This window comes from Choloepus didactylus, chromosome 4, assembly GCF_015220235.1.
Source record: "Choloepus didactylus isolate mChoDid1 chromosome 4, mChoDid1.pri, whole genome shotgun sequence".
NCBI classification, from domain to species: domain Eukaryota; kingdom Metazoa; phylum Chordata; class Mammalia; order Pilosa; family Megalonychidae; genus Choloepus; species Choloepus didactylus.
This window is the reverse complement of record NC_051310.1, coordinates 100,855,771-100,881,857: the sequence shown is the minus strand read 5'-3', so window position 1 is coordinate 100,881,857 and position 26,087 is coordinate 100,855,771. Positions and strand designations below refer to the sequence as shown.

Genomic DNA, 26,087 nt, shown 5'->3' with positions numbered 1-26,087 from the left:
ATCAGCCCGGATTCGTGGGAGGTTAATGGCCTGAGTGGATCCCAGGATATGGGCCCCGATGGCTATGCAGAGCTGCATCAACTTTCTACTCCTCTGCACTTGAGGACGCTTGTGTCCACATCAGGAAAACGAGGGTCCCGGGGTGGGCTGGGCACAGCGGGGGCACATGCACCCATGCTCCTGGGCAGCTGCCTTCCCTTCCTTTGGATCCCTCTGCCCTTCCCGGGGCCGGCATTGGGGGTTCAGGTGGCCAGCCGGATTCTGGATCCAACCCTAGCCTCCCACCATCAGAGGGCAGGAAGGCAGGGCCAACGTCCAGGACCTAAGTGTCTTCAGGCCAAAAGTAAATTGATGTCAAAACAAGCACTCCCCAACCTGTGACATGATCTTTCACCCTGAAAGTCACTTCCACCTTTCTGGAAGGCCAGGACTATAGGATCTCAAGAGCTGCACTATCCAATAGGATAAACACATGGTTGTGGCTATATTGAAATGAGATGTGCTGTAAGTATAAAATACACAGCAGATTCTGAAGACTTGGTTATGAAAAAAATGTAAAATAGCTCAATTTTAATATGGATTATATGCTGAAATGATAATATTTTGGATAAACTGGGTTAAATAAGATATAGTGTTAAAACTAATTTCATCTCTTCTTTTTACTATTTAAAATGTGGCTACTAGAGAATCTAAAATTATATATGTGGCCCACATATTCCTGCTGGCCCGCGCTGCTCTGGAGGATGGGATTCATAAAGGTGTTAAGGCCAGAACTAAGATGCTTTCTGGATGAGCCCAGGTGTTAGCTGTGCTCGAGCCCTTGTCTACTTCCTAATGAACTTTTAAAAATGATGGTTGGCAACACCTGTCTCTGACCTGACCTGGAGGGGCCAAGCCCGAGGGCAGTACCAGAGGGGCGAGGGGGATGCAGAGGGATAAAATGCTCAGAGTCGCCCATTTCTAGGGGAAGCACATTGTTGTGTCTTACTGGTCATTGTGTGTCACATATGACTTGTTATAAATAATACAGCAACAAATGTGAACCAGTTATTGAGCGGGTTCAAGGTTACCCCTCCTACGGAGTCGCCTTACTCTGCTGTGCTTCCTTGAGTGGGAGGGAGGCAGTTGGTTTCGGGGACCTGCCCACACCCCAAGCCTGCCCTGTGTGTGCCAAAGCCCACGGGAATGCATCAGACCCGTGAGTGTCATCTGTCATCAGGCATGTCCAGGGTGGGTCAGGGCAAGGAGAGTGCTGGGCAGAGCTGGGTGCAGCGGAGGCACACCCATGCCCAGGCCAGACCTCGGTGAGGTCTTTAACTCTCCCCAGGTGATTGCACTGTGCAGCTGAGCTTGAGGACCACTGCTTCTGGGTGGGGCCCGCAGACCAGCAGCGTCTGCATCGCCTGGGAGCTTGCTAGAACTACAGGCTCTTGGCCCTTTCCTATACCTACTGAAATAAGAGTCTGCATGTCAATGAGACCCCAGGTGATCTGGGTGAGAACCACTGCATCGGTGGTCCAGCAAGCAGTGACTGGTGTTCTGGGAGTGGGGGCAGGACATGGCCAAGGGAGTTTGACAGCAAGAGAAATGAGATAATGCAGGCAAGCATGTGCCAACCCCTAGGAGGGTGGGGTGTGTGGGCTGGAGGGCTGCACCCAGTATTGAGGGAATGGTGAAGCAGCCAGGCTGTCTGGAGGGGCCCAGACTCTGGGGGAAGACGGCTGTAACAGCAGTCTTAGCCACAGACTGCAGGTCAAATCCCAAGTCCACGTAGGTTCTGGAGCTGGGCTTCTTCAAGGGCAGAGATAGGGGACAGGGCCAGGAATAGGGCTGAGCCACTGCCGTAGGACCATGAACCCCAAGGCTCTAGAACAGCTGCCTAGAGGATGGGGAGCAGGGGCTTCAGGCTTCTTGGCTGACATGGTGTTTGGGAATCCCTAGCTGTTGTTAAAATTTCCTCTGAAATCCAAATGACTTAGACATTCCCAGGAGACTGTTTTAGCAGCAAAATCGAATGTGTCCAGTTTTGAAAGATCCCTGACTCAAGGGGCATAACGGCCGAAAAGGGAAATCAGCACTGATTCTTTAATTAGAAAAGGTACTTTCCTTCCAGCCCTTCAGCAGCCCCCCTACTGGGCAAGGTGGAGCTGGTTCTCAGGGTGCTGTTATCCCTGGACTCGCCACCAGAGGGCAGGTGCTTCACATGTCACATCCTGGTGGACCACTCCAGGAGGCTGCTTTCAAAGCCAAAGTCTGTAAATACCAAGGGCCAGATGGCATTTCCTGGCAGGTGGGCAGGCGTTCTGTGAGATCCCACCAGTAGCCCCTGAGGACTTCCGAGAAATCCTGGGGCGGCAGGGGAGGCTGGGTACCTTTGCTTCTGCTTTAGATTCTTGGGTGTTTGGATAAAAGTTTGAAAGAATAACTTCTAGAATACTGAAATGAAGTTTGGCACATTTCTGATGGGCCCTTCAGGTGAGGTAAGGCCAGGGGGGTCGCCCGGAAAGAGGCCTCAGGTCACTGCTCCGTCAGGCAGTGTTCCCAAGCGTGTCACTCGGCATGGTTTTGAAAGGTGACACAGCTGAGCGGTGCCAGGTGGGGAGGGGCTGTGTTGTTCCTGGGGCTTGGCCGCCCCCTCCCCAGCCAAGCACAGCGCGGTTGGGCTGCGGCAGTGGTGGCTGCACTGGATCTCCTGGGGTGCGATTTGGGGGGTGGCTGGAGTGCGGGGACTGTGGAGACCCCCCAGTTATCCAAGAAGGTGCTTCAGGCAGTGGAGAGTCATGGGGTCCCCGGGGGAGGTGGTTCGGTTGGGAGAAGGCTACTTCCTCGTAGGGGGCCAGGTCAGGTGACTCTGTCAGCTCTATACTGAGATTTTCACACATCAATCCCCCAATGAAGGAGCTGAGGAAGGGGGTCAGGGTGAATCAGAGCTGTCTGGTAGCAGGAGCCCAGAAGCAACTTGGGAGCCCTGGGTTTCCCACCCTGCTCTGCCTCTGACCTCGGGGAATCCCTGCTAGACCAGGGGCTCAGAACCTGAGTTGTAGATCTCTCTGATGACTGATGAGTGCTATGTCCCCACCTCCAAATGCCCAAAACTCCAACACTGTGCATAAAATTCAAGGGAAGGATGGGCCCTTGAATCTCACTGATGGATTGTCTAAAACCCCACGGTTGGGTGGTCTGAGACCGTCTCCTGCCTCCCATATTCTCCAATTCTACGATGCTGAAGACCTGTGACCCAGGTGTCCCCAACCCGGCAAAGCTAGACTTGGTGGTTTCAACTGTTAGCAGAACATCCTGTGGCCCAATTTTACTTTTCTTAACTGGATTTATTCTGGATGATTGAAATGTCAGTGAAAGCCATGAGGCTGACTTAAATCTAACTTCTGGCATTGACCTGGGCTTCATTTTTATTGACTTAAATACTTATAAAACACATACAACGCATCAGGAAGTGTTCTAGCACTTTACAAATGTTAACTTATCTAACTGTTTTAAAAGATAATTATCTCAACTATTTTCTGTGTTGACACTGTGGGGAAAGCCAAACTTTTCCTTCCTTTTCAGGTTTTGGTGACAACCATTATTTTCAAATCACAGTGCCGCCATTGACTGAGCCTGGACTGCTATCTTTGAGCCTTGGTTTCCTAACCCCCAAAATGGAGATGGGCAATGGCTGCCTTTGCAAGGTGGTTGTGAAGATTTAAAATATTAAAAATAACATGTGTGATGCCCATAACACTGTGTTTACTGCACAGCTACCATATGTATTGACTAAGTTGATGATTTAGATATGTGGGTGTTAGAAAGGGGATTAATTATCAAAATATGGGAAGTTTCAAAGTTCATTCCATTCTGCACAATGATTATGTGCCACTTAGTGCCAGGCACTGGGTTGGGTGCTGGGCACAAGAGAGTTTACAGGGCAAAGAGCCCACATCCTCAGGAGCTCAGAGCCACGAGAGTGATCGCCAACCAGGCAAAGGACTCCTATCCTGAAAAGCAAACCAAATAAAGAGAGGGGGGAAAGCAGACCTCAGAGGAAAGGAAAATGAGCTCAAGTGTGTAGGACATCTCCAGAAACACATGCTATTGACCTCTTAGAACCATCAACCTATCGCCCACAGGGATACCCTTTCCTTAAATAGCAGAAATGGTTCTTGGGGCTTTTTTTTCCCCCACTGCCCCAGAGAGACCCAGAGCAACAGGAGATGCTGTCAAGCTTGCCCTTTATTTCCCACTTCCAAGAGGCAAGCCACAGTAGCCTCGAAACATGAGCACAGAAAACCCACTTCATGTAATACGAACTCTCAGTTTAGAGGTGAGAGGTGATTCTCCAAGCCCTTTGAGGAAACTAAATAAATTGGATTTTCCATATAGGCAGCTTCAGTTCTGCAATCAGAGCTAAAGGTTAGCCCCCCTGCCTTGGGGAGGAACGAGGGAGGAGGGCTGTGTGCAGCTGGGGTCACCGGAGTCTGACATTTGCTTTCCCAGAATCTCAGATTTCTTGCATCCTTGGAAATGTCAACTCTGGGAAAGAAAGCAGAGTGTGGTGGTGAGAGTCAGGGCTGGGAGGTGGGGGTTCTCACCCCACTTGGCGAGGCATGAAACCCCCCTCTGGGGCACAGCAGCTGACATCCTCCCCTGGCTGGCTGCCTCTACTTGAGGGGGCCCACAGGTCTCCGAAGGGCTATCACATAGGTAGGATGTGGTCCAGGCATGGCTGCCCACCTCCTTGGCAAGGGGTTCAGGCCTGACTTGGGGTAAGGAGCGGGATACTGTTGGACCAAGTGGCCGTAAGGCCCATCCAACCTCAAGGGTCCTCAATTCTGGAAATCGGCCACAGTTCTAAGTTGGCCACTGTGGCTACTGCTGCATGCACCTGTAGGGTTAGAAGCTGGGGCTGCCTGGTCGAGGGCAGCTTCCTGACCAGGTGGAACGAGTTGGCTACAGTTTTCAGGCACACCCCACTTCTCCCTGCCCAGTCTTTTCCGGGTTCTGAGCTCTGGTTTGGCAAATCTTGGGTCTGCCATGCTCCTCATTTCATGGCCAAACTCTGGATCCTAGGTCCTCCACAGATGACTGGGATCCCCATCCCATACCATCCCCAGACACCATTATTCTAGCTCACTTTCCCTGGGGGACACAGTGTTAGATTTAAACTTTCCCACCCTCACTCCAGGCAGCTACTGGAGTCACTCTGCTGCCACCTAGTGATCATATGAGGCTGTACACTCTGCAGGGTGTTGTCAGTAGGTGGGAATGGGTGGGGGCATGGATGGGTATTTTGCTGAGAAATAATATACCTGTGAATTTATTACCATCTTAATCAATGCAAAATATTCGGGGCGCTTGGACTGCAGGCAAAAGGCTAACCTTTGGTTACCAAGTGTGCTGGTTTGAATCTACTATGCCCCCCACAAAAGCCATGCTTCTTTAATCCAGTCTTGTGGGTGCAGATTTATTATAGATGGGATCTTTTTTTTAGGTTGTTTCCATGGAGATGTGAATCACCCAACTGTGGGTGAGACCTTTTGATTAGACTATTTCCATGGACGTATGACCCCACCCATTCTGGGGGTCTTGATTAGTTTACTGGAGTCCTTAAGAGAGATCGGGGCCAACACAGGCCCAGATGCTTGGAGATGCAGACAGAAAGACGTTTGGAGGTGCTAAGCCAAGAGATAAAGCCCAGAGTTTGCTCCAGAGAAGCTAAGAGAGGCCCCCTAGATGCTTAGAGAGAAACACCCTGGAAGAACAACCAAGGATGCACAGGAGCTGAGAGAGAGAAGCTAAGAAGGAAAGAAGCCCAGAGACATTTTGGAAAAAGCCATTTTGAAACCAGAACCCAGGAGCAAAGGACCAGCAGACATTAGCCACATGCTTCCGCAGCTGACAGGTATTCTGGACGCCATCGGTCTTTCTTCAGTGAAGGTATCTTCTTGTTGATGCCTTAGTTTGGACTCCTTTATGGCCTTAGAAATGCAAATTTGTAACCTAATAAATCCCCTTTATAAAAGTCAATCCATTTCTAGTATTAGGCATAATGGCAACTTTAGCAAACTGGAACACCAAGAAAAAGTTATTTGATCTGAATTAAACTTTTATTTCCTGGTTGGACATCAAGAACCCTCCTGAAAGCCTGTGTCTACTAAAAACACAAAGGAAGCCACTGATCACAAGGTCAGCCTGGGGGCCAGGGGCAGCTGGTACACCAGAGGAAGGGGTGGTGATTTATTAGAGTCAAAACTCAATGACATCAAGAAAGTGGAATTTCAAGCTCCTTTTCTTCTCCTTGGGGGGAAATGACACAAAAGGCTTCGCAAAGCATATGAAGCAGAACTTCTAGACTTCTCAAGGTCATGGCATGGGTGAATCTATCTTTTAACCCTGAACCCCAAAAGGCACTGAATGTATCTATGGGATGCTAAAATCATAATAAGTAAACTTGGCTTGTTCTGAAGGCAAATCTGACTTATTTCTTTGAGGATAACTTGCGGAGGGGCATGGAATCAGCAGGGGTGCTCAGAAGTGGGCCAGCCAGACCTCGTCTTTGTTTTCTGGGGTGTGAGAAGCCTGCTCCCTTCCCGTGCCTCTTCCCCAACTCTCCCCAGATGCACTGCGCTCCCTCCTCTCCTCTTACCCTCATTTTCACCCAGTCCCTCCCCCACCCCCTCACTCCTTTGTTCAGTCTACACCTGCTCAGTTCCAGGCTTAAGTGATCTGACCCCGTCCTGGGGGAGGACCTGAGCCAGAACAGGAGACAGACTTGTAAACAGACAAGCAGAGCCCGGAGAGACTGGTACGGTGATGGAGTGGACAAGGTCGCTGGGGACACGGAGGTGAGGCCCTACCTTGGGGTGGGCTGGGGGACGGGAGGCGTTCCGGAGAAGACCGTAGGGGAAAAGAGAAGGCATTTCAGGCTAAGGCTTACTAGGTCCCTCCCCTCCCTTCTCTTTGCCCCAAGCTTTTGCTGGGTTATCTAAAATTATTTTAGTCTTTATTTAGAGATGTTGCTACATTGGACCTGTCTTCCCCTGTCCGCCCCGATATCTCAAAAAACATCCTGTACCTCTCCATTAGGTTTTCTTCCTCTGAGAATGAAGTTCTGGCAGAAATATGCCACTGGCACTGTCTCCAAGTAACGATGTCCCTTTCTACTACCTGAGACCCAGCCTTCCTCCAGGCTTCTCCTGTCTAGCTTGCTGGCCCTGACCTCTCATGGAGAACCTTCTAGAGGCCTCAACTAGAAACATTTACCTTAGTAAACACTGAGTGACATCTTTTGTTTCTGGCTTTATTTTTATTTTTTGACAAAGAGTACCCCACTTACTCTCCCATTACTGAACTCCTATGACCCTCTCTGCAACCTCTTTTCACCAAAAACATAGGAAATGCTACCTTTCCACGTGACCACAGAGCTCCATCTGTAACATGGGGTGCTGACCCTTGCTTTCCCTTCCTCAGCACATCGTTGTCACTGTCACCTCGTGCCAGGGGCGGGAATCTAGGCCTCTCTGAATTTTCTGTCTTCTGTAGCCTCTTGTCTAGCCCAGATCCTGAAAAACAACCAGGTGTCCAATGTACTGCATGTATTTGATTAAGAGAAGACAGAACGTCCCATCTGTACCATGAGTCGGCCTCTTGCAAATTCAGTGTCCCTTCTTCCAAAGGGGGTTGGTTCACCGAGAAGCAGTTCTGACCCTCACTTTTCCTCTGTTGAATGGGGTGATGATGTCCAACGCCAAAGAATGAGATTGAGGCAGAAGAGGCTAAGGTTACATACAAACACAAAGCTCCCAAATTTGTCCACAGGGATGACAGACAGAGGTCAAATTGCAATCAGAGTCAAAGAATCAAGATGAGGAGTTAATGAGGAAACAGACTAAGAGGGCAGACATGTTCCTAGATCTTGTCCAAACCAAACAACGATTAGAAAGTTTAAAGAAAATTAAGATCTAATTCTGGATCAAAGTCTATGAATGAGACTTGGCTCTCTCAAAGGCTGTGGTGCATTGTGGGTTATTCTTCACTACCCATCCCACTCCTGCCCACTGGGTAACAGGGGTGGGGTTGATTGGTCAGTAGATTTTCCCATATCCCTTGCCATATGACCCCATTTTAGCCAAAGGGACACGAGGAAAGAGCTGCTGGAGGCTTCTGGGAAAGCTCTTCCCTGCTCTTAGAATGATGGGCAGCCATTCTCTCTTGCCAGAAATGAATGAGGAAGGATTAGCCTGATTGCTACAGGCAGCTCTCACAACTGTGACGGGAACCAGAGCCAGGATAAAGCCAACACCTTGAGAGCAGAGGGGAGAGATGAAAGGAACCTGCTCCTCGTTGACTGTTGGGCCTCTGGGCCAACCTTGAAGTTGCCCTGGCTTTGAACTCCATGTTACATGGGCCAATGAAAGCCCTCATTGTTCGAGTTCAGGATGGGTTTCCTATTACATGCAGTCCAAAGTACGCCAGTGAAAAGAATGGTGTAAAATTTACAGGACTTGGAGATGACAGACCTGAAGTAGCCAGCTGGAGCTTAGACATGCCTGTGGGGACCCCCCTTCTACTCCCCTTGTCCCCCCTCCCCTGAGTATCTAGTCACATCTGTGGCTATGCATGGAGGCGTTTGCTTTATCACCATAGGAGGAGGGAGGCACCTGGCTGGAGGGAAGGGAAGATGACCTGGCTGGCTGGATTGAATTTGAGCCCTGGGTGTAGACCTGAAGGCCAGAAATAAACCAGACTATAGCTCTGGCTATAAGCAGAGCTGCTTCCGGGCCCATGACAGTGTGGTGAAGAGTTTGCGAGGGGGTGTTTCCTCCCCATCCTCCCACAATGGACACCATCGACAGCGGCAGCTTCACGGACAGCAGACATGGATGAGAGGGAGCCAGTGTTGGGTAGGAAGGAGGACACAGATTCCAGGAGAGACTCAGTAACTAACCAACTGGCTTCATGTGCACTGGGGTGTCTGGGAAGCCATGAGGTAGGAAAGAGGCTTAGGATCACTGTAAATGAGCCCCAGTGCGTGGGACTCATATTGGTAGCCACAGGTTGGTGAAGCCAGGTGATGCCGAGGTTCCACTGGCTGGGGACACAGAAAATAAATGTGGGGGAAGGACAGTTCGGTTTGGGGCGTGTTGAGTCTGAGATGGCCGTAAATCTGAGATGGGTGGGTTGTGGTCCCTCAGGCTGGATTGTACAAACCGAGGTGAGGCCATTGCTGAAAAGACTACTTCAGCAATGATTTGGGTAGTGACAAGATTTCTCCTCCCAAAGATGAAGCCAACTCAGAGGCAGAATAGAAAATCCCACAGGTAACATGGTAAGAGTCTGAGTTCCAGATCCCTGTGAAATGTCCAGCAAGTAGCTGGGGATGAGTCAGGAGTTTAAGAGACAGATCAGGACTGGAGACACGGCTTGGAAATTTACACGTTTATGAAATTATGGGAACGGATGAAATAATCCAGTGTGTAGAATTCATGGAGAGAGATGGCCAAAGACAGAAAATGAACCCCAATGTGTAAAGAACAAGCAAGGAAGAAATTTTAAAAGGCCTGGAAGGAGGAGCCGCTGGAGTAGGAAGGAAATCTGGAGTGGTGTAGCCCCAGGCATGGGAGAGCTCTGCAAGAGGGAGGAGTGGTTGGCAGTTTCAGATGCTGGGCAGAGGACAAGATAAGAACTCTGGCCACAAGGAGGTGGCCCAAGGAGGGCCGTTTCCACAGTATGGAGGAGCTGAAGCTGGAAGGCAGAAGACTGAAAAATGAATGGGAGACGGCAAAGCAGAGATGGCAAGTGTGGGTGAGGCTTTCCAGAATTTTGACTGCAAAGAGGAAGAGGGAGATGGAAGTAGCTCATGGGACATGGACTGGAGGGAGGATGAGAGAGACTGGAGCCTGATGACACAGGTGTGGATGTAGTTGATGGAGCAAGGTCATGAGCAGGTGGGAGGGGAGGGAAATCACGGACTTGGGGTGTGCCCCAGAAGAGAGGCGGGGAGGGACTGAGGAGTGTGGTGCAGCCCCGCAGTGATTGTTTGCACTTTCTCAGGGAAGGAGGACACGGGGTCATCTGCTGAGGACAGAGGGCGTTTGAGGAAAATGGAGGCAGTCTACACCCAGGTCTACACCTGAAATAGCTGCTTGGGGGCTAGTGTGAAAAGCTGACCAGGGTCACAGGGCCAACTGTCAGGCAAAACTGAGAGCCAAGTTGAGGTTGGAGACCTTGAGTCTGGGAGGTGCCAGTGTGCAGAGTTGTCTGATTTTTCTTCCTGAGACCTGGCAGGCTGAGTATATAAGTGAAGAGGGTGGACAGTGGGTAGCTCTGCAGTTTGGGTTCTGCTAGAAAGGAGTAGCAGAAGGGCAAAGGGCTTCTGGGAAAGTCAAGGAACTTGACCAAGATGCAGCTCTGTTACCTGGGCCCAGGGATTTACCCTGCATTAAGGTGACTTCTCCTTACTCATTTCACAGGGTTTTTGTGGACAAAAGGGAACATTAATTTGAAACCATGCTGAAAAATTAAAGGCATTAGACAATGTAGCCTAGCAGTGGTATCACATGTGCAGAGGATTTTAACCACACTCACAGCCGTGACGTTGCAGAGGGAGAGGTGACAACCGGAAGCCCAATGTCACCAGCCTGGATCAGAGGCCGGGAGACCGGGTTCTATTTCTCTCTGTTGCTGGGTGACCTTGGGCAAGTTCCTTCCACTCTCTGGGCTGTGTTGTCCTCCTAGAATATTTAGATTAGATTCTAAGGGCTCTTCCAGCTCTGACATGCTCAGATTCTGGGAAACGTAAAAGCCCCAAAATATCCTTGAGCTCCAGAGAAGTGAAGGACAGGATGGCTGGAAAAATTCGGCCATTTAATAAGGCCTGGGTGTTTCCTTGCTGGGGTCCCTGAGGTCTCATTTCCTATGGAAAAGAGTCATTCCTATATATAACATTTCCCTTGATAGGAATAGGTGTTTGGGACGTGACTTAAAATCAAAGCTTCTGAACACCTCCTAGAACTGCAAATAGGGGGGAGTATTCCTTGTGTCCTTTTGCATTGCTTCAGAAAAGGCCAGGCTGGAAATTTTGGGAAAACCCTAGGAAATGTAGCAAGAGCCAAGAAGCCATGTGAACAGAGGCTTTTCCCCCAGGCACAGTGTGTTTTTGTTTTGCTTCATTTTCCCCCTGGCTTCAGTCCTGTGCCTGCTCTTCCTGCCTCCAGAAGCCCTCTGGCTGCCAACTGAACCCCCAGCCGAGAGCTCCTGCAGCGAGGCAAATCCCTTTACCCGGGCTGCTTCCGATTACCCAACAGGAGCAGCTTTCCAGGCCACACCTGGAGATTCAAATCAAATGAAGAGCCTCTCTGCCTTGCGGGCACATTTGTATTCTCCCTGATGGGAGGAAGCTGTGCAGAGACCCAATTCAGGAGCAAACTGAATGATAAAGCGGGGCCTCTGCCTGCCCCCTTCTCCGTGCTGAGGGTCTGCGCAGGTGCACCCCCGACACAGTATACTTGGAACGGGGTATGCTCTCAGCGCAGTATACCCACGGGGTGCAGATGTGGACACTGCCCTGAGCCAGAATCCTAAGAGGCTTTCACAGTTCTCTCCATGCCTTCTGACTATAAATTTGAAAAGATCCTAACGTTGGCTCAGTCCTTGGGAACTGCTGGGTTGTCTTAGGTGGTTGCACTACCACTTTTGTCCACCAGAGGGCAGTGACACTGCGTGACACAGGGTGTTCAGGGCAAGACCGGCTGCAAGATTTGCAGAGCCCAATGAAAATGCCTTGTACAAAAATTAAGAATTTCAAAATGATGACAGCAGAGCATTAAACCAAGTGCAGGGCCTGTACAACTGCAAAGGTCACTCACTCGTGAAGCCGGCCCCGGCTCAGAGGCCTCAAGGACTTAGCCCAGCCTTCTTGCCGGTGGGGATCGGGGAGAAGCTGGCCCTGCCATCAGGGGGTCTTGCCAGTGCTCCAGATGGCACCGCCACAGCCAGGCATCACTCAGCTACTCCTACCTGCTTGCCTATCCCCTTTTCCAATGTCCTGCTGACTCCATGCACAGTACTGGGAAGAAATTGTTGTGTTCAAAGAAAACCCCCGGGGTACAATTTCTGCAAAAAAAAAGGTGTATATTTTCACAATTGTGTGGCAGTTCATTTCAGGAAGGGGGGGAGACTTCAGGAAACAGGCACAGGGAATTCAAGCTCTGCAAATTTCCCTTTAGCTGAGGCTCCTCATTTGTTTCTAAAACACTCATCAACCCTTTGTTTTTGTATTCAAAGCTTCTGGTGTGTTCCAAAATATTTAGAGGCACCTGGGAAAGGCAAATGGCCCAGAACAGGTTCCTGAGGTCCTCGCCAGTGCTTAACATTCTGTGTCTAAGAACGACAGGGTGGGGCTGGGGGACGTCCTGGTGGGTGTAAGAAGCCTGACCTGCTGTGTGACCCTAGGATCCGCCCCCTGCCCTCCTCTTCAGCATCCCTCCCCTGCTACCGTAAAATGAGGGAGTCAAACTACCTCCTCCAGCTCTAACCCTCCACCATTCACCTTTGGAATGTAAGAAGTACTAGGCTAACGAAAAGCAATTGGGAAACAAAGGCATCCAACCTGATTGACAAGCTAAGCAGCAGGAGGTAGGGGCCGTATTCTGAGCCAGGGACAGGCATATCCCACATGTCCTCACTGGAAAGGGAGGAAGCCAATGTCTGCACAGCTCGCAGCAGAATTATGCTCAGTTCCCTTACAGAAGGCATGTCACTGCACATTGAGTGCTTTCTTCCCGGCTTTTTCCCTGGTGAGAGTTGCCTTGAAAAAGGGAAAGTGCAGTCCACCCCATCTCTTATTGGCTGTGTGACCTTGGGCCAGTCTCTTAACCCCCCCGGCTCTCCAGTTTCCCTACAGAGAGGGAGTTCGATGGATCATTAAGGAACACTTCCATCCTGAAATAAATTCTGTGATTCTCTGCGTTCCAAGTAAATGTCACATGAGAGGTTGTCTAGTGGTGACAGGTATTCTCTGTGCCCAAAGCCTTTTTCTGAGGAAATAACGTCTGAGGAGAAAAGGGTCTGGGGGTCCTGAAGGGAACTTCTGGCCTCTCACCATTTAGCATCTCGAACCTCTGCTGTTCCCACCCCTGGAAACCCAAGGAGTTGCACAAGAGACCTCTTAGCTGGCTCAAAGGGCCCAGCACCTACCCTTCCCTTTGGTAATCTTCGTCCAAATTTGACAGGAGCTGCGAGCCCGCTGTGGAGAGGTCAACCGCAGCCAGGGGCAGATCCCGATAGGCAAAGTTCACCAGCTGCACGGGAGCAATGCTCTTGGTTTCTTCGTCCACTTGCTGGGAGATGATCTCTACTTCGGAAATTCCTCCTTCTATGGCAGGCCTGCGTTGGGGAGGAGGGCAACAGGGCAGAGTCATCCCCCAGGAACAGAATCTCCCGTTCCCTGTGGGGAGGAGGGAGAAGGAGCCTGAACCTGCACTGGTGTGGAGCTGGGGACGTGAGAGGCTGCCGCCAACCCCGCTGGCCGCTCCAGGGGCTCAACCACGGCCCTAAGCAGCCCCGTCTCCTCCACCCGTTGGGGAGAAGTGGAAGAAAAGGAAGGGGAACTGCTCAGATCTGACAGTATGAGCCTGTGGGGCTGGGTCTTCCATCAGGGGGAGGTAAAGCCCCACATGATAACTCTGCCAACCAGAAAAACCATTGCTTATGTTTTCAGGATAAATATTCTGGGTCAATGGACTTTGTATCGGAGTAATGTATTGTTTTAAATTGCCTACTGGATTTCTTTGTGCATCCTCTGAGAAGTTCCCAGTGTCTGTCCCGTGATAGAGAACGGAGGTTTTTGTTCATGACTGGTGACCCTGTTGGTGACTGGGGAGCCTCCCTGGAGACCTGCAGAAGCCAGTGGGCCTGGGACGTGAGGACAGGAGGGCCCAGTGTCCTTGTTGCCACAGCTTTCCTACTCGAACGGGTCTCATTGTGTCGGCCTTTTAAGGTTGGGTGTAGGAAGTGGGGTCACTTGATCAAATGTCTGAAGACTTGAGGTCTCCTCTTGTGTTATTCTCATGCTCGCCTGGGACACTGCCGATCACTGACAGCTCCACTGCATTACAGGGTTTCTCAGCCAGAGGCAGCCCACGTCCCAACCCACCAGGGCATATTTGGCAATTTGAGGAGGCATTTTTGGTTGCCACAATGACGATGGGAGGGTCACTACTGACACGTATGTAAGGACGGACATTAAACATCTTGCAGTGTGTTCAAAACTAAGGACTGTCCTGTGCAAATACAAACAGCACCCCATCCGGATGCTGGGCCCATCTTTACCTTCTCTTTGTTTAACTTCCCAGGGTATCATCTTTGGTCCCTCCACTACATCCTTGACCCTCTCTCACCCTGTAGAATCTGAGAGCATGGGTCTTGTGCCTCTGGCCAAACCATGAGGGTTAGAAAGGAAAGCGGTGTCATTGGAGAGGAGTAAAAATTAATATTTGCAGGAAGATTGGGAGTCAGTGGCCAGGGTAATGAGAGTCCAATTTTAATACCAAGATGGCAGCCTGGTCTGCAGTAAACTGGCCCAGGGGCCACAGTTCTTTGGTTCTGGACACGACTCGAATGCTAACTTCAGTGGAACATTTCCCTGGGCCACAATTGCCCTACTGGAAACATGAGGACGTAAAATAGAGGCCTCCTTAGAGCTATTCCTTCTTACTCTATGATCTGGAATGGATAAAAATTATATGGCGGATATAACATAAACCAATAATGTAAAACATTATATTACTAATATAAAGATAAACAAATCAGGTAATACCACAGTAGACAGAAACAAATGTGTGTGAATTAAAAATTAATATGGAGCAGGTGGGAGGAGAGCTGGGGTGACAAATCCTTACACTTGGATGGGGAGCTCTAAATTCTAAACTTTTCTTTCCCAACAACCATTGAAATCTAACCAGCAGTACACAGCAACAGGTATCCAAGAAGTTAAGGGCTAAACCTGCCTACTTCTCTTTTGCTTGAATCATCCTGATAATTGAGGGAAAAGTGGAATTTTTATTTGGACACCACCGGTTGGCTGCTTAAACAACCTGAATTCACCAAGTAATTTCCAATGTCCCAGTTCTCTTTTACAGACCTTATTTAAACCTTTGCTTTTTGCTACCTGTCAAGCACAGATAATAGTACTCATCATTGCATGACATTTACAAAATGACTCAAGATCTTTAGATGGAACAGTCACAGGATGTGAGGATTCTGTGTTTCTCCACAATTGAAATAAAAGTGTGGGTGTTTCTGGGGGGAATCCCAGCTCCTCCAGATGTTTCCAATAAAGCAGACACTGGATTGGATTTGTTCTCTTTTCTTCTGGACCACTCAAGGAAACTAGGAATTGCTGGACTGAACAAATAGAGCTTTCTGACCAAGGGGGTGTTTATGGAGGGCTGGGGAGATTTTCTGAGACTAACAGGATGCTGCTCCGAGGAGCATGGGACAAGCTACTCTGCCTTGCTGACTTCTCTGCCCTCTCTTCCCCTTCTGCCAATGGTCATAGTGATCTGGGGCCATCTTGGCTCATATGGTCATCTCAGCAGAGGGAGGACGTTCCTGCAGTCCACAGTTTGATTATTGGCTGGAGACTGCACCCTGGTCTGGATGGGAATAACAAGGTGGTAGACTAAATGCATCAAAGGCCCCGTTCTTTGACCCTCCTTATCTGCATACCCCTTGCCATGTGACTTTGCAGCTGCTCCTATCAGAAGCAAGAGTCTGCCTCCCCAGCCCTTGACACCGAGTGCAGTCAAGTGACCTGTTTTGGCCAACAGAATGTTTTAGCAGATGTGCTACCAGCAGAGGCATAAAAAGGCAAAGGCGCTTGTGAATTTCCGCTTGTGGTTCCGCACCCCCAACATTGCCCTTAGATGACCAGCCCGGCCTGCTGGAGGAAGGTGACACTTGGAGCAGAGACCAGTCCTCCTCCAGATCGGCTGACAGCCAGCCGAACCCCAAATCCAAGAGTGAGCAGAGCCAAGACCAGAAGAGCCATCAAGTTGACCAGCCCAGACATGTGAGCAATAAAAACTTATCGTTGTGTTCCATGGAGCTTCTGTGGTTGACTGTAATGCAGCATTGTTGTGGCAACAGCTAGTGCACAAATTCTCCAGATGACAGAGAAGCCAGGCCCATACTTAGAGAGGCCAAGGCGCCATGGTGTAATGGAAAGAGTGATGTACTCATCTTGGTATTTTTAACAATGTGTTGGAAAACACAGGATAAGTGACCACCTTGCTAGTGCTTGGTTTTCCAAACAGTAAGATTAAGTGGTTGGTCCTCATGGCATCTTACAGTTTTGGGAACTGAAAGCAATTTGCGCTTAGGAATTAGGGCTCTGCTTTTAGGAATCCTCTCATGATTTCTAAATTTCTCTGCATTCCCCATTTTGTTAATTCTTGGTAAATACTCCCTAATCTTGTCTTCAGGTTTGCTTTTGAAAAGTTTCCCCCATTTTCTGTGGCCTCCTGCTAAAGGAAGTGTGTGTGTGTGGTTGCCTGAATTAGAAGATCCCTGTCTTATAGGAGATTTACAGCAACAGTTCTGGATTACAGAGTTCCCCTGCTTTTTGAAATAAAAAAATGAGATAACATGAATGATGCAACTCAGAGAAAAAGCAGATCTGAACAAGTCATTTTAATGTAGGGCTCAAGGACAAAACCATTCCTTAGGGCTGGAGAAGGACTCTCAGTTGCATCCTCAATTCTAATGTACTGACAGCATTCAGAGAGCAGACCCCAATGTCACTGTTAAGGGTTGACTTGTGTCCCCCAAAAAGATATGCTCAAGTCCCAACCCCCAGTGCCCCAAATTTGGAAATAGGATCTTTGAAGTTGTGATTTGTTAAGATGAGGCCAAACTGGATTAGGGTGAGCCCTAATCCCATATGGCGGGTTTCCTTATAAGGGGAGAATTTGACATGGACAGACAGACACAGGTAAGAAGGCCATGTCCCACCTGAGATAGCAAGTAAAGCCCAAGAATTGCTGGCAAACCACCAGAAGCTAAGAAGAGGCAAGGAAGGATTCTTTCCTTATAGGTTTCAGAATTCCAGCCTCCCGAACTGTGAGGCCATAAATTTCTGTTTTAAGCCATCCAGTTTGTGGTATGTTGTTATGAGGCCCTAGAAAACCAAGGAAGTCACTTACTGTGGATTGGTCATGTTGAAAGATGCAACCAGAGCTGTGGGTTTTCTTGGTGTCTAGTGGGGCTCAGCTGTCCTGAAGCCTGCGGTCAGCATTTCCAGGCGTGGCTTCCACAGGACATACAAATATGGTGCCCTGGAAACAAAGAATTGAATAGGAGGAATTTATTACAGTCAGATGCCAAATCGGGATCCACTCAAGCTTATGTAAAAATGTAAGTCCAAAGGTCTTCCTTTAAATAGTACTTTATATAGAACTTTTCATAAATGAGGAATAGATTCTTGTCCCTTTGGAAGTGTAATAATAAGCATAATTTCTCTGTTTTTTAGAATGAGGAGACAGTTTGGGAGGGGCTCAGTGACTTTTCAATGTCACACAGAGATGGAGGAAGATTCAGGTTGGATTTCAGGTTTTCTGACTCTTCAACCACAGCTCTTTCCACTAAATGGCCAAACCCAAGAAAGCCAGGGTAACTTCATACTTCAGTCTTAGAAACCTGAAAAATAAGGTTTGTCTCAAAAAATATCAAGTGTTTTCCCACTTATTTCTTCCTTCCACTTCCCTTGACCTTCTGGCAGTTCTGACTTTCCATTCTTCCAGACTTTCCTGTCCTCCTCTTCTCAAGAGGCCGCATAACAGTGTAGCTAAGAGAAGACTCGGGTTAGAGCCTGGTTCCCACTTACTAGTTGTGTGACCTTGTTGTGTAAATTACTTAACCCCTCGGTCCTCAGCTTCCCCATCTACAAAATGGGGGATAATAACAGAACTAACTAAATGAGTTAATGCATGTAACACACTTAAAACAGTGGCTGGCACATGATAAACCCTCATAAATGTTGAGTTTTATTACCATAATTATTATTATTTAAAATTCCACAGTATGTTGAATCTGACCACATTCCAAATTAAAATTTGGACCCGGTAAATAAATTATACCTTTATGTAAACCAATGCTACAGTGGCACCTAGAAATCGTCTGGAAATAGTACAATCAAAGAATAAAGTACACAAAGAGAGATCTACCCAGGTTCTGGGTGATTTTGAACAAGTCATTAGGGAGGTTATTCAAAGGGGCAATCCTTTAGTAAGCTGCATTGTGCCACAAAATGCTTCTCCCAGGAACCAAAGCAAGATAAAATCCCCTCTCCCCACCCTGAAGTTCGGCTCTCAGAGGCAGCTGGACCAGAGGCACAAAGGGGAAGGACTGTTACATCATGCAAAAGGAAACCCAGAAAGAAACAAGAAGTCTAGCCCCTGAAACTGTGAGCAAATAAATTCCTGTTGCCAAGCCAAGCCATTGTCTGGTTTTGCTTTTAGCAGCCAGGAAACTAAAACAAACTTCTAGTTACCCATCACCCAACTTCAGTGCTTATCAGCTGGTGGATAGTCTTGTTTCCTCTACATCCCTGCTCACTCCCCATCCCATGATTATTTTGAAATAAATCTCAGATGTCATTTCATTCACCTGTAAATGTTTTAATACATAGTTCTAAAAGATAAGGATTCCTCTTAAAATCAAACCACAACACTATCATCACCCCCAAATCAACCGTATTTCCTTAATATCATCAAATATCCAGCCATTGTTCACTATCCCTGTAATTTTTTTAAGGGTTTTTGAAACAGGAGCCAAGCAAGGTCCCCACAATCAGTTAAACTAGGTCATTTGCCCCACAAAGTTCCCCATCATCTGGATTTTGATGATTTTTAGCCCTTTAGTGTCATTTAACATGTTACTCTGTCCCATAGCTATATTTCCTATAAATTTAAATTTAGAGACTTATATCAGATTCAGCCCCTCCCCCCAGTTTTTTGTTTGTTTGTTTGTTTGTTTTTGCAAGACTTTATAGGTGTTATTGTGACTGTTTGTCCCTCTTCTTGTGATATTAACAGCCACTGATGCTCATTTCCTAGATCCATTAACTCATTAGGGTTTGCAAATGGTGGTATTTTAATTGTATCATTCTTCATTTGTTACTTGGAATACTTCTATAAGAGAAACTTTCCTTCATCAACTGTTTGATTACCCTGAGGTACATACAGGCAAGGAGAGGAAGGGAAGGATGCATGCTTGAATTTTCCCCTTCTATTTATTGGTTTTCAAAATAATGAACTGGTATCTTATTATCCTTCAAAGTCAACCAAAGAGATTTTTTAAAAATCTGTTTGTTTTTTTAACAGCATCATGGATTTAAACACTCACTCAATAGGAAATGGGGGAGCAGACTCCCTGAAAGGGGGGCACAGCAGATTCCCTGGGAAAGAGATATGGAAGTGGGGAAGAAATGATTAGATCTCCAGTACAATGGGAAAGCTGAGGTATGAAAGGCGGCAAAATCATACTCATCCCTGTATTGGCAGTGAGTAGGCCACTTAGGCCAGAGATGTTGCTCCTCAGTACACAGCAAAGTTTAGAAGGCAGGATCTTTTAAGATAATGGGAATACTAAGCCAGGGTGTTATTTAAAAAAAATATTTTCCAAACAACATAACCCCCAAGCACAAGCCTAGCACAAAACAGGTGTAGTCTAGCACTCTATAAATGAACATCTGAAGTGCAAATCTGCTGTCTCATAACCCTGGTAAAAGTAGAAGACAAACCTGTTTGGAATTTATTGGGTCTGGCACTGCTGGTAAGGCTGCTTTTTAGACTTTAGTAAGATCCAGTCTCTTCCAACTGTTGCTCATGAGCCTGTCTATGTCTTCATCCATATCATGTCTGCTTGGTCCAGCCAGATCTGCAAAGTTCAACCCTCCTAAGCTGGCATCTTTGGAATTTTAGAGCTGAAAAAGGCTACTAAGATCAACTAGTTGGCTTCCTCACCTACCAGGTGAGAAAACCGGCAATTCAGCTCCCTGACTGTCTCATCCTTACTTGAGTGACAGCCCCTTGGCATGTGTGACCAGCTCTCATACCTGCTGACGTGGCTCCCAAGCCTGGCTTTGCTCAGAATCTCCAGGGCACCTTCTGAGAAACACAGGTTCACAGGCTACACTGCAGAAGCGCTGACTCAAAACTCTGCACGTGGAGTCTGAGAATCTGTTTTACATCTCCTAGGTGCTTCTGATATGCAACCCCGGCATTTGACCCTTTCTAGGCAGCGGTTCTCAAGCTTTCCCAGGCTTTAGAATCACCTGGAGGACTTAATACAACACAGTCGCTGGCCCCACCTACGGGGTTTCTAATGCAGCTAGTCTGGGGCAGTGCCTGAGAATTTGCTCTCTAACAAATTCCCAGGGGATACTGATGCTGCTGGTCATCAGTCTACACTCTGATCTATTCAATCACAAAGTCTGCTTCGGGTAAAGTTTGTACTTTTTATCCCTATTTTGCAAATGAGAAAGGTAAGACTCAGTGACATTAACTAGTTGCAAAGCTACTGTGGTGAAACTGCTAGCAGAAACGACGCTGGCTGGGCTGAAGAACTAGAGACATGAGGAGCAGGTATATCAGCTAGGAATACTTAAAAAAAAAAAAACTTTACTGTAGTAACATACATACAATTCAATTTCCCATTTTAACCACTTTCAAGTGTATAGTTCAGTGGTATTACATTCACAGTATTGTGCTACATTCATCAACATCCATTACCCCTCAAATATCGCCTCAAACAGAATTTCTATACCCCTTAAGCAATGGCATCCTCCTTCTCTTACTGCCCCCCCCAACTCATAGTAACCTGTAATCCATATGTCTATGAATTTTCATATTCTAGGTATTTCATACAAGCAAGATGGCACAGTATCTGTGTGTGTGTGTGTCTGGCTTATTTCATTCAACATGATGTCTTCAAGGTTCATCTATGTTGTAGCATGTACCAGAACTTCATTCTTTTTATGGCTGAATAATAGCCTGTTGTCACATTCTGTTTATTCATCTGTTGGTGGGTTACTTCCACCTTTTTGGCAATTGTAAACAGTGCTGTGAATGTCGCTGTCCCAGTATCTGTTTGAGTCTCTGCTTTCAGTTCTTTCGAGCATATACCAAGAAGTGGGATTGCCAGGTCTTATGGTAATTCTAGGTGCAACTCTCTGAGGAACTGCCAAACTGTTTTAGTTAGGAATATTTTTGTTTGCAAATAACAGAATATCTACCTAACAGTGACTAAGGCAATGTAGACTGTTCATCATCTTATATAACAAAAGGTCTGGAGGTGGATGCTCCCACAACTGAAGTAGTGGCTCAAGATGATATCAAGGACCCAAGCTCTTTCATCTCTCCATCCACCCATCTTCCATGTGATGTATTACTCATGCTCATTGCCCTTTGGTTGCAGAATGGCTGCTGCACCTCCAGCTTGCACATCCTCACACCAGATCCCAAAAAAGAGAAAAATAATCAAAGGCTTTCTCCTCACAGACTCTGGCCTTTTGTCCAATAGATAAAAAATCTCTCCAAGCCCTCCAGCCAATTTCTCCTGAAGTCTCCTTGGACAGAGCTGGGCCACACGGTCACATTACTGCAAAGGATTCCTGGGACAACGAGCAGGAGGCCAAAGGGCTCAGGAGTGCTAGGAGAGCCTAGAATAATCATGCTTCATCACCTGGGGCTAGACATATTATTTCCATAAACATAATCTGTGTTGTCTTAGCAAGAAGGAAGCAGTGAGGGCTTCGCATGGGTAACTGTCTGCCAGACCAGGTTTGGACACTGCCAATATGGCTCCGAGGCTTTACTGAGTAAGACTCTGAGAGACTTCCTGGGTCTTCATGAGACTGGCCAAATGTTTGTGAGGGCTGGAAGGAGACGTGACGGATGTGCTCTTTTAATTGGAGATAGCATTGCCTGCTTGGGGAGTTCAGTTCTGACATCATAAAGCCTGCTGTAGATTCTGCTCCTAGGGAGAAGGCACCCAGCACCAGCCCCTTTCACAGACACAACACTCCACTCCCCCTCCGCCTTCTACCCCCTGCCACCCAGGAGGAGAAGGCCGTGGTGTGCTTCTTGTCCTAGACGAGAAAGGTTTCTGTATAACAGCTCAAGGTCATCCTTGTTGGTAGCTTGACCCACTAATACCTTGCTCCATTAACAAGGAGCTGAAATGAAGAAAATCAATCATGTGCCCGAGCCTTCTCCCACTCTGATCTCCAGCCTACTGCAAAATTTTTAGCTGCAAATCAGCTAAATGAGTGGGCAGGGAGCCCACGGTGGCTCTCTCTTCTAGGTGCAACACGGTCAGTCTTCTATGGACCTTTCTAACTTCCTACTGTTTGCTCTTTCTCGCTTACACAGCAGTGCAGCCTAATGGTGACTACCCATCTCATGAAATGGGGGAGACACAAAACTAGATCACAGAAAACTAGTGCACACCAAGTGAGATCAAATCAGCTAAAATTACTCATGTATTTTGAGAAGAAAATCAAAAGAACCATTATAATACTTCTTCCCTTCCCTTCAAGTTTTTCCTTCCTTTCTTCCCTCCCTCTCTCCCTGCCTTCATTCCTTCCTTCCAGTTTTGAGCTTGTAAGAGGCACTTCCCTAAGTTGAACATTCCACATCCCTGCTAGGACAAAAGATCCATGGCTCTTTGCTGCTGGCTGGCCTGGGCAGAAAAGAACACCACCCAGCAAGCATTCCTCAGCCCCAGCTCAACCTCACCTTCCCTCTGAAATTCTGCAGGGCTTCTCAGAACCCAGGAATGTTGGCAAACACCAGAAGTTGGAAGAGGCAAGAAGGCTTCTTCCTAGAGCCTTCAGAGGGACACTGGCCCTGCCGACACTTTGATTTCAGACGTCTAGACACCAGAACTGGGAGAGAAGACATTTATGTTGTTTTAAGCCAACCGTTGTAACAAATTGTTACAGCAGCCCTGGAAAACGAATACAGGCTGCAAGATGACTGCCTGTCACCCCGACCTCCCTCACCCAATCAAGCATATAGTACAGGCAATAACACCTTTCAAACATTTTACATATCTGCAAAGCAATCTTTTGCTTTATGTGACATTAACTAAAATATGTTAGGATCGCAGGCATAATTAACTTTGCCACTGAATTCCACATGGTACAAGGCAGGTGACTGTTTTTTGGTAGTGGATGAAGAGTCCTCTTTCTTCAACATTTTTCATGCTACCTATCGTTAAGACTTCAAAAATGACCCTCATTATTTCACCTTGGTCATGTAAGTTACCCTTGCCCGCTCACCCTGTCTGTGGGCTCAGCTTTGTGCCTTGCTGCATCCCCGTGGAACGTTAGCAAATGGGAAAAGCCCTCATGTGACTGGGCTTGCCTCTCCCACTGTGGGCTGTGCAATTGCAAAGACTGGTTCTTCACACTGGGCCGTTTATCCAGTCAGTGGCAGGAGGAAGAAAAGCACATCAGCCTGCTGGCCCTTGGACTAAACAGGATGGAGATGATTTGAGGCCAGTGGTTTCCACAAGTGGCTCCAGGTGCAGTGGGCCTGAGAACCACCTGGAGCGCTTGTTTAAAATGCAGATGCCCAGGCTACCCCAAGAAATTCGGATCCCGAGGCCAGGAACCCAGGTTTCCATGAGGCATGTGCAGCACAGGTGACTGATGGTCCAAGAAACACTGGCCCAAAGGCCCACCTCCCATCAGCTCTACTTTCATATTTTTCACTCAGGGACCACAATCAGGGTCTCTTTAATTTCACAAATACCTCCAGGCCCAGTGTTTTGTAGTCTCCTCTCTTTCTGCTGATCCTCTTTTGGACCTATTGCCATTCTCAGGTCTTGGAGAGTCTTTCCATCATCATCTCTGGAAGTTCCTGGCCCTGAGTCCATTCCCCTGGCTTCAATGGTCCTTTCTCATCTGCTCTCAACTCCAGAATGATCTGCAGGTATTGTCACTGGTGTTTGCATTCAGGTTCAGAAAACACAACAAAACTAGCCCAAGACCTAAACCAGTCAAAACACCCACCTGGTCTCTTTAATGAGTGACACAGGCTACCTGGGGAAATGGCCCCAGACTGGGCAGCTGTGAAACTGACAAACCCTTTAGTCTGAGCCCAGTTTCATCATCTGTCAATGAAGACAGCATCTGACTGACCCACCTCAGGCACTGTCATAGCACTGCATCTGAGCCTTGTGTGTGACAAAGAAGTCTAGTATGTGAGGAATTTTTACTGTTACCACTACATTTCGTTGCCTCTAAGAAGCCATCAATATAAGGTACACAGTCAATTTAACAACAACTTGTCAATGAAAAAATTTACATACTGTCACATTAAATCTGTGCATCAAGTTAAGTCCCTGATGGTTTCAATAATGGGAAAATATGGAAAAATATGAGACTTAGCACTGAAGAAACTGAGCACCATTGTTCATACTGAACATTTAAAACATAAGGAAATAAAAATGAACATAAATTGAACATCAGGACATCTGAGAAAGGAGTCTGGAGCTACCATATAAACTCTTCCTTCTAGTAACTGGCCAAAATCACCAAAAAGAAGCAAAAAGGATTGGGGATGTGAAACTGGAGAAGGGTGCAACCAAGACAACAATGCTTGAGGGCCATCAACCAGAAACCGTCAAGGCAGAACCAACCTGAGGAACCTCAGAGAGCAATGCCTTTAGGGCCCCTGCATTTGGAGGGGTGCAGAAAGTCTCCTGGGCAGGCCACCAGGCTGGAGAGGCATTTTAGTCCCCTCTGCCATGGCCTCAACAGCTTACACCATCTTCTCTACTCACCCAGCCTCTAAGAGATGTGGGCTTGCTCAGGTACCTATAGGGGCAGGGCCCATGAGGGAGAGACTATGGCTGATCCATATCCTTGAGGGACTTTCTCCAAAGCGGCTGTTCAAGTGGAAGCAGGAAACTGTCAGGAGCCCAAGGATGGCCTCTCTCCAACTGCCAACAAGACCAGCTCAGTGGTCGAGACCTCAGGAGAAAGCCCAGCCACAGCCACACTGTGAGGTGTGGGGGGAAGGAAGGCAGGCACCTGGGACAGGACTTCTACCAGCCAAAAGTCACAGACGCTAATATGTTCCACCTCCTCAGTCAGCAAAGAAACAAAAATTCAAACCATTTTCCTCCTAATGGGTTGGGAAAGGTTTATGACACCTAGAGTTGGTGAAGGTTTGGGGAAATGGCCATTCACACAGCCTGTTGATGAAAGGGTAAATTGTTGCAAATTTGCTGAAGAGCAATTTGATGATATTTATCAAAATTATTTTACATTCTTATGCACAGTCTTTCACCCAGCAATTCCACTTTCCAGGCATGCCTTCTAAGGAAATAAGCAAACGCACACACATATATATGCAGAAGTTTGTTGGATCATTGTATTAAGAGCACCACTCCAAACACAAGTAGGTGATCCCTAAATATTTGTTGACTCGGGAATCAATAAAATAGCAAATTGGAAGTAATTTAAATGTTTATCAATAGGAGATTGGCTGAAAAAAATTAAGGAACTTTTATACTATGGAATTATAACACAGCTATTGAAAAGGATGAAGCTGAATGATTGCCTGGAGCTAGGGGTTAGGATGGACTAGAGAGGGGCATGGGGGAACTTTGGGGAATAATGGAAATATTCTAGATCTTAATTGTAATAATGGCTCCAGGTGTGCATTCAAGAGTGCATTTTACTGATTATAAATTAAACCTCAATAGGGCTGATCATTTTTTAAAAAAAGGATGGGAGTGTGCTATTCTCACTAACATGGAAAGTTGTCCATGATATAACATTAAATTAAGAAAACAGGTTACAAAACAGCATATATATTATGATCCCATTTATGTAATAAATACAGAAAATATGTATGTGAGATAGGATATGGAATGGGATGTTTCCTGTGGTGCTGGAGTTCTGCAGATGCCACAAAGCCGAGGACAGAGGTGCTGAGTGCTCACACTTTTCAAAGAGAGATGCCAGATGTTTACCAGAACATGGTCAAACCAGCCCAGCAACCACAATGCCCTAT

At 47.4% G+C, this 26,087-nt stretch overlaps 1 protein-coding gene across 2 annotated transcripts in view; it reads right to left on the bottom strand.

Moving 5' to 3' along the window:
• Positions 1-26,087, bottom strand: part of TMEM266 (transmembrane protein 266) — a 109,585-nt gene that overhangs the window by 48,287 nt on the left and 35,211 nt on the right. For both annotated transcript variants that reach the window (XM_037833313.1, XM_037833315.1), the window contains 2 exons: positions 17,202-17,333; positions 13,195-13,383 (listed from right to left, as the gene is read on the bottom strand). In XM_037833313.1, coding sequence (XP_037689241.1) covers positions 13,195-13,383; positions 17,202-17,215 — 203 coding nt within the window. In that variant the 5' untranslated portion in view covers positions 17,216-17,333. The remainder of the gene's footprint in view (positions 1-13,194; positions 13,384-17,201; positions 17,334-26,087) is intronic.